At 35.8% G+C, this 8,630-nt stretch overlaps 1 protein-coding gene across 3 annotated transcripts in view; it reads right to left on the minus strand.

The window, feature by feature from the left end:
- Window positions 1-3,908, minus strand: part of LOC124359636 — a 73,388-nt gene extending 69,480 nt beyond the window's left edge. For all 3 annotated transcript variants that reach the window (XM_046812542.1, XM_046812539.1, XM_046812541.1), the window contains exon 1: window positions 3,527-3,908. In XM_046812542.1, coding sequence (XP_046668498.1) covers window positions 3,527-3,598 — 72 coding nt within the window. In that variant the 5' untranslated portion in view covers window positions 3,599-3,908. The remainder of the gene's footprint in view (window positions 1-3,526) is intronic.
- Between the last annotated feature and the right edge of the window lie 4,722 nt (window positions 3,909-8,630).

The raw sequence follows: 8,630 nt of genomic DNA on the forward strand, positions 1-8,630 counted from the left end.
ACTGCATTCACAAAGAATTCATTAAATGTTTCACATATAACAGATGGATCAGTTATCTAGTTACCCAGATGAAATAATTTAGTGTTTGTGTAGGTTTTTGACAGTTTTCCAGTTTCTAAATTTACTAAGTTCCATGTAGTTTTAATCTTATTTTTTGAATTCATAATTTTTTCCTCAAAGTATAACTGTTTATTACTAATTACATTATTTCATAGATCTTGCTTTTTACTTTTGATTAATAATTTTAATTCGTTATCTTTACATATTCTAAATTGAGACTCCAAATAAGTTATTTCAGTTTGCTTTAGTTTTAACTCCTCATTAATCCATTTATTTCTACTATCCAACTTTTCTGTAATATATAATTTTGGAAAATTAACATCAAAGTAATACTTAAATATATTGTAAAACTGCCTAATCAGTTGCTATCGTGATGTGCAGCCGTTCGGATGTTAATCCTTTTTTGTGTAATTTGTGCGAGTTTACGTTAGCGTCATTTATAGTTTGTTCTGAGGATAGTGTAACTTTAAGAAATTTTTTGTACGACCACGGAGTTTTACCACGTAATAAAACATGTCCGAGTTGCGGGGGTCAAATGACCTTAAATGAAACGGATCACGTGTTTCGATGTTGGAACAGGATAGAAAAGACTGATCGTAACCGGAAGAAAGTGAAAGTCCAGTGCAAAAAGTATGTGTCTCAGTATAAATTTACTTTTTTCGAAAACCATAATCTCACAACGCAAACAGTGTGCCGATTTGTGGCTTATTGGGTGTTATTAAAACCGCCACGACATGACCTGCTAAGACATGAACGCGACCTGTCACATGTTGCTGTAGTAGATTGGAGTAGCTATCTCAGAGAAGTTTGTGATTATTCTAGTTGAAAAATCAGAACCTATTGGAGGGGTGGGCAAAACAGTAGAGATTGACGAGGCAAAAATCGATAAACGTAAATATAATCGCGGCCGTATTACTGAAGGGAATTGGGTTTTCGCTGGTATTGAGCGTGAAACAAAACGTTGTTTTTTCGTTCCTGTACCAACACGTGGTCAAGAAACGTTGTTACTTATAATACAAAAGTATGTGTTGCCGGGAACAACAGTAATCAGTGATTGTTTTAAAAGCTATAATTGTTTACAATATAACAATTACCAACATCTTACTGTTAAACACAGTTACAATTTCATTGATCCCGATACCAGCGCACACCCAAACCATAGAACATTTGTGGCAGGAAGTTAGAGGCAATATCCCAAGGTACGGCAACAGAAAACATCATCATGTTGGACATTTAGCTGAGTTTATGTTTAAAAGAAAATATTCAGATTATAAAACTGGAGTACACAACATCTTTCGGGCAATTTCACATGTCTACAACGGTGTCACAGCGTACGGTGACCGCTGTGAACAATAACCCATTGCCAGACTCCGATGTTGACGACTATTAAGGTTAGTTGTTGGTTTTTGGTTGGTTTTACTTTGCTTTCCGGCATGTAATTATGTGTTTAATATTGTTTTACATACATTACCTACATTCAAAGTCAAAGTCAAAGTCAAAATGTTCTTTATTCATATACATCAAGTACAGAGATAGTGTCAAAAATTAATAAACCTAATTGGTGACATAAAACATTTAGAGTAGAATATTAATGTCCAGGATTGGTCATTTGGTAAAATTCTTCAAGTGTATAGATGGCCTGGTATGAGAGCAGTTTATGGAGTTCAGTCTTTAGCTGTTTCCCCTTCTTCGTTCTTATTTCTATCGGTAGACAGTTGCTCAGCTTTCTTCCTATGTAGGATAGTTTTTTTTTTCATACTGTGCTAAGTGGTGAATGGGCAGTGGATACATAGTTGAGTTGCGGGTGTTGTAGTAGTGCAGGTCTTCAAGCGTTGATAGGTTTTCTCTGTCCACATATAAAATGACTTCTCGTATGTAGAGAGCGGTCACGGTCAAGATCTTTAGTGTTGCAAAGACCTCTCTGCAGCTTTCCCGGAAATGAAGGTTTGCAAGGATTCTTATTGCTTTCATTATATTGTAATATGTAACAATTTATCAGTAATTTTTAATAAAAAAAAAGGATCACGCAAGATGCCTGCCCGCTGTGCAGCGCTTCGCGCTGCTTGCTCTTTTAGAAAAGAAATTAACTCGAGTAGTTCCAAATTTGAAGCCCAGATCACGTTAGTGCCCCTGATCACTAATAGATAATTCTAAGCAATATATGACCGTCTGGCGGTTGCCTGCTCCCTATAACTGCTTTCCGGCAAGAAATTCTAGTCATTTCCTTTTCTAATTGACTATTGGAACATTATATTGTAATATGAGAAAAATCGAGGTTGACCCATATATTGCTTAGAATTACCAGTTATTCCAATCAACAATTGTTTTACCGGTAATCTCCAACTCTCGTTCACACCACGCCACAGATGTCAGTTCGTAAACCCAGCAGTAGAGGAAACGAACCGCAGTAACAAATGGTATTCTACTTTTAGAAAACCATGTGTCAACGCGCAAACCAACTTTTTTCAGGCACGGTCGAGTCGTACATTTCCAAAACGGAGCCTTATCAAACGAATAAAGTGTCATGTCATGTCCATTCAGGCATATTTTAGATTTAGGCAACAAGTTATGATCTTGTAAAAAACGAATGGCCCCCTCTTCGCTCCCGGGTAAATCCCAAATTCTCATAGTGTCACCCATCACTAATCTATTACACACACAGTAAAAGACGGAAATGCAACAAAGCGAAGTACTCGACAGATACTGCGGCACGAAAGTACAATGCGGCGCACCAGCTGATTCCATTACAATTCAATTTATATTTCTGATCAGCCCTTCTAGAATTTAATATTTTACTGATAGGTACTATCTCGAGGGATATTTTTCTGTTGTTGACATCAGCGCGGGCTTGACATCCCGCACTGATGGCCGGAGGCACTCGCATTTTGGGTGGCGGAGTGTGATAAGAATAAAAACAAGTTTTGTTTTTTTTTTATTTTTGTGTTTGGAGAAACATAGAGTTAAACACGGAAGTACACACAAAGCGACGCACCAGCTGAACGGGCGGCGAGACTGCAATCATGTTATCTACTAGACCGCTCGACTTTGACCTCTGTCTGAGGATGGGGAGGGGTTTGCAATAAGACAATTCCAGTTTTATATTGACGAAATATTGTTCAACGCTAATCTAGTAATCAGTAGAAGCAAAATGTCAAATAACGATTCATTTCTGGGTGTGGTCGGTATAATCCCAAAGTACCAAGTTAGATAATATATCGAGCTGTCCAATAAAACAACAGATTGTAGGCTAGGCCGCTTATTAGTCTCCCCAACCTTAGGATAAAAACAATGGAACCATTCGATAATAGCAATTGAATAATGAGTGTAGGCCGCTTATTAAAATTTACCCAAAACCACAAATATTGTGAAGTGGCCAAAGTATACAATTACCAAAATAATCATTCAGCTTCAGTTTTTGTATTAAAAGTGAGCGAGAGATGCTGTCACTTTCATAAAATTTACTTACTTGTATTAACTTTCTTATTTCCTTGCAGTCGTCTTTCTCTGCCTTTCGAATAAAGAAAGACACTTTAGACATTTTAAACAGGTAGTAGATTATAAATGAATTAATTTATATCACTGTAATAATCTCTACGTCAAGTAGACACGATAGGTAAATATATCACAAAGTCCATATGTGTACTTAGAAGAAAAAAATTAGCTCTTATTGTTGTCTTTTATCTTATCATGTACATATATTCAGACTTCTCCACAATTAAACACTATTGTTAAATGTATGCCGGTTTCAACTGTTGCTTATCACTTCAGCGTCACGATTAGATTAACATTGAAAATGTTGACTGCGTAAGCGGTACAGTATGGCTATAGTCTATACGGGCTCCTCATAGTGATGGAAGAATCGAATACAGAATCGAATAGTATTCGAATACAGCCAGAGTATTCACATATTCGAATACTTTTGAAATGAATACAATTTCTCTGGAAGAATTGTATTCAAACCAGGAGTATTCGTTTATTCTGACAAATAGTATTCAAATAAAATATCCAAGAGCTGTATTCGTATTCATATGAGGTTTAAAATGAATACATATATGGAGACTTTGAAAAGAATAATTTAGGGGAGATTCATAATTTGAAAAAATAATTACAAAATTTAATACTTGAAAAAATGTATAATTAATTGTATAATTATTAAATTTAAAAATACATATTATTTAAGAGTTACAGTTCTAAACAATAAAGACAAATATGAATATTTATTTTATATTGTTGTGTAAAAACAAAATATTATTAAGGTTTTCTGGCTTTAGTCTATTTCTACGGTAATTAGTGACAAGACCTGCTGTGGAAAATAGTCTTTCAGACGGAACTGAAGTAGCAGGTAAACAAAGATATTTCTTCTGAAGTTCGTATATCATGGGTATGACTTGTTTATACAAGGCACCAAAAGCCAAAGTATTCGAATACATATTCGAATACAGTGGTGAATTCGTGACAAACAAGTGAAATAACCCAGGAACAATAGATTGCGAAAAAAAGTAAGACAGGTCTAGACCTGTCTGTTAGAAACGCTCAGCTGATCAAAAGTATTCGAATACATATTCGAATACAGGGGTGAATTCGAATTCACTGTATTCGATTCTTTAAAGTATTCGATTCTCCCATCACTAGGCCTCCTCATGCAGTGGAAGAATGGGGCGATCAAGCCAGGTGGAAAGAAAGATTGGGGGCAGAACCGAGCAGTACCGATAAATCCCGAAAATTCCTGACAAACTGTGTACATGCGGCTGATAGCGACCTCAGTTCGGAACGGTTCTGATATCTATTATCTTACGAATTAATGAGTCGTTTTATATCCGAATTAATGAGTCGTTTTACATCCGAACATTACTGCAAAACATAGAAATTAAATCGAATTAATTATATTAATATTGAACTTTCTTTATAACTCCAAAGACACTTTACAAAATGTAAGATGGTGCACAACGAATAAAATGTCATAATCTCATCATATTTTGCATATAGGCTTAAAACGACGGTAAATACATTTTTTTGTGCTATTGGAATATATTCAAATTAATAAGGCAAAAGCAACATATTATAATGTGAAGTCCTTAATTGGTAGTAAATAAATTAATAATTACGCTACAAAATCTGTAATAAGAGTTATTTAATAGCTGTAATAAACTAAGGGAATTAAAAAAGAAACTTGCGAGTAAATATTCAACCAAAAACATAATTAAGAAATATGACAAAATCAATGACAACTACCTGACTTAAATACATAACATAGCACGTGACATCATTAATAAATACAAACTTTTCCTAATTATATTATATTAATGTAACTGAAAAATTCAGTTTAAGATCATATATGAGTATATGTTTGGTTTACAATTTTAAACACATATTTATTTAAGAAATATTACAGAAATATATTATAATACAGAAATACTTATATTACAGAAATATTTATGTAATACAGATGATGAAAATAATTTAGTCCTACTGATCTCTAATGCTACGAATATACAGATTTATGATACAGTTACAATTACACTAATTTATATAATTTATTGAAGTCTGCCATTGTCACTCAGAAGGCTTAAGTCTAGATAAATGTCTAACTTTTGCTAGTAGGGCTCTTTTTAATCCACCCTCGAATGTTTTCTAGCTACGCCACTGAATGTAACGAGGTTACTTTGTTACATTAGACTTCCTTACGTCTTTTTGGGTCTTTCGATACTTCGTTGTATTGGTTTATTTGTATGTAGACAAGATTAATTGCCTGTCATTAATTACGTTGTAAAATCAAGGTTTAATGAAATAAATTTAATTGCGATGCATCCTGCAGCATCAAGCTTTGAAAATGTAATATATATGTATGTTGTACCAAATTACTGAAAGGTGTTTAACTCAGAGTAGAAGCTAAAAACACAGTGGTACGTTTTAAGAGGTTTGTCAGATTAATTGCGTGCAATTTAATTGTGCTGCCAGCAACATCCAGCTTTGAAAATGTAATTTAAATATGCTGTACTAAACTACGGAAAGGGATTTGAAAATACAGTGATACATTTTAATAGGTTTGCCAGGTACTGAACTAAATTAAATTCAGAGGAGTACAGAGCGAGAACGCGCGGACTGCTCATTCTAGAGATGGCTTCAAGTAGCTGGAACCGCTACTTTGTAACCGCTACTCGACTGGTGCGAAAGTAGCCGCTTCGGATCGGGCCATGAAGCGGTTACAGCTACTAGCGCGCTCCCTGCTACTGCTGCAGTGGTGACATGTGACAAAGCAGTACGACACTGGCGCGCATGGTGGCAAACGCTACAAACTCAGTAGTAAACAAACCAAATCGGCTTCATATTGAAGTTTTGTTGTTGATCTGTGTTTGTGGACTGACTAAAGTTATTTCAATTGCGTAAGTCGCTAAGTAGCTATCGGTTTTCGGTAATTCATTCAGTAGTTTTGGATTTTAAGATTTAGTTTTAGTTAGTTTAGTTTTCATCTAGATAATTTTTAGCGGTAGTTTTAATGGCATTGTTTTGTAGGTTATGTTGCTTCTAATTTTCATTGCTTTGTAGTGTGTACTGTATTGCATTTAATTTTTTGTTTCAAGCTGGTTCGTGTTAGTTAGTTTAGCAATCATGGAAGGTAAAAGAAAGAAAACCAGTGAACTTTGGAGTTTTTTTATATAATTTCTAAGGACACTGCAATTTGCAAAATGTGTAAAAACAAGTTTTCTACGAAAGGATCCATAACAAATCTAAAAAAAACACATTCAAAGGAAACATCCTACTGTAGAGTGTAGACCTAGGCTATTCTAGTGTACAGAACGTTGAAGTTGTAGGCATAAGTCTCCAATCAAACCCAGAAACTCAAGTCACTGAAGAAACCCCTGTGATAGTCGTGCAAGCAGGCCCGTCATCTGCGAGTTCTGTAAGCACTATGGAAACTACCAACTCTGAACAAAATGTCCCCATCGCAAATAGTCTAAGCAGCTCTTGCTTCAAAACTGGAACAAAAAGACAGGCCTCAATGACATCCTTTGTGCCCAAAAAAATGACCCTAGGTGAAAAAAATAAAATTGACGATGCCGTAATAAAAGTAATCGCTTGGGATTTTCAACCTTTTACAATCGTTGAAGATAAAGGATTTCAAAACTTAATGAGAGTTTGTGCTCCAACGTATAAAATTCCATCCCGAAAGTTTTTTTTCCAACAATTTATTGCCGTCACTTTACGAACAGAAAAAGTCTGATCTTAAGATCAAGCTGAAAGAAGAAGCACTATCTGTGACCTTAACCATAGACTCATGGACCTCCCCTGTGAATGACAATTTCACAGCGGTTACGGTTCATTACATAAATAAAAATTTCGAAATGAAAGCGTTTTTATTAGAATGTGCAGAAGCCAATGAATCGCACACATCTCAGTATTTGGCCTCAGAGAATCTAAGAGTTGTGGAAGATTGGGAGTTGTCTGACAAGGTATTGATAGTGATTACTGACAACGCCTCTAACATTACGTCTGCGATCACAAATGTGCTAAAATGAAAGCATTTCGGGTGTTATGCCCACAAAATCAACCTGATCGTGCAAGACAGCCTCTTGTTGCTCGAAAGTTTGACAAGAAAGGTTAAAACAATTGTAACCTGCTTCAAAAGAAGTAATGCTGCAGTTCAAAAGCTTATCAAATACCAGGAGCAAACTGGTATTAAGCGGCCAAAAAAGTTGCTCCAAGATGTTGCCACGAGGTGGAATTCCACTTTTTTATGATTGAGCGTTTTGTTTTATTACAAGATGCCGTAAAGCACACTTTGGCTTTAACCGACACAGACTTACCAACACTGACACCTGAATAATGGGAAATTTGCAAACAGTCGTGTGCAATTCTTGAGCCCTTTTCAGAAGTCACCAAGGTTATGAGTGCCGAAAACTATGTTTCTGCTAGTAAGGTAATTCCTGTGACCCGAGGCCTCAAATCAACTGTAAAAAAGGTGGCTGCAGATGTAACCAACGCAAGAGTACACACTCTAGTTGACAACCTCTTAAACGGTATTGAGAAAGGATTTCCAAATCTGGAAAAAAACAAAAGTTTCTCTCTTTGCTCTTTTCTAGATCCCCGATACAAACATCTCATGTTTGAGGAGGCTAGTACAGTGGAAGCTACAAAAAAAAAAAAAACACGTCATTCAACTGGTTGCTAGTTTGATTAGTAAAAACACTCCGTTAACTGAGCCTATGTCAGTTGAACCGATCACACCAGAAGTTCAACAAAAAAAGTTTTCAATCTGGGATAATGTTGACGAAACTATTAGCAAAGCTAGGCCAGTAGGAACAGCCTACTCTCAAGCTGTCCAGGAAGTTCAACGCTTCTTTGATGACAAGCCGATACATCGGAAAGAAGATCCTCTTGCCTGGTGGAGAGACCACAGAAAAATTTATCCCAACCTGGCCAAACTAGCTCAAACCCACTTAGGCATGGTAGCTACAAGTGTACCATGTGAACGCATGTTCTCCAAAGCAGGCCAAATTATTAGTGAGAGAAGAACCCGCCTTCAAACTAGAAAAGTAAAAGAACTCATATTTTTGAACGCGAATTCAAGT

The sequence above is a fragment of the Homalodisca vitripennis genome, chromosome 4 (genome assembly GCF_021130785.1).
Source record: "Homalodisca vitripennis isolate AUS2020 chromosome 4, UT_GWSS_2.1, whole genome shotgun sequence".
Classification (NCBI taxonomy): Eukaryota; Metazoa; Arthropoda; class Insecta; order Hemiptera; family Cicadellidae; genus Homalodisca; species Homalodisca vitripennis.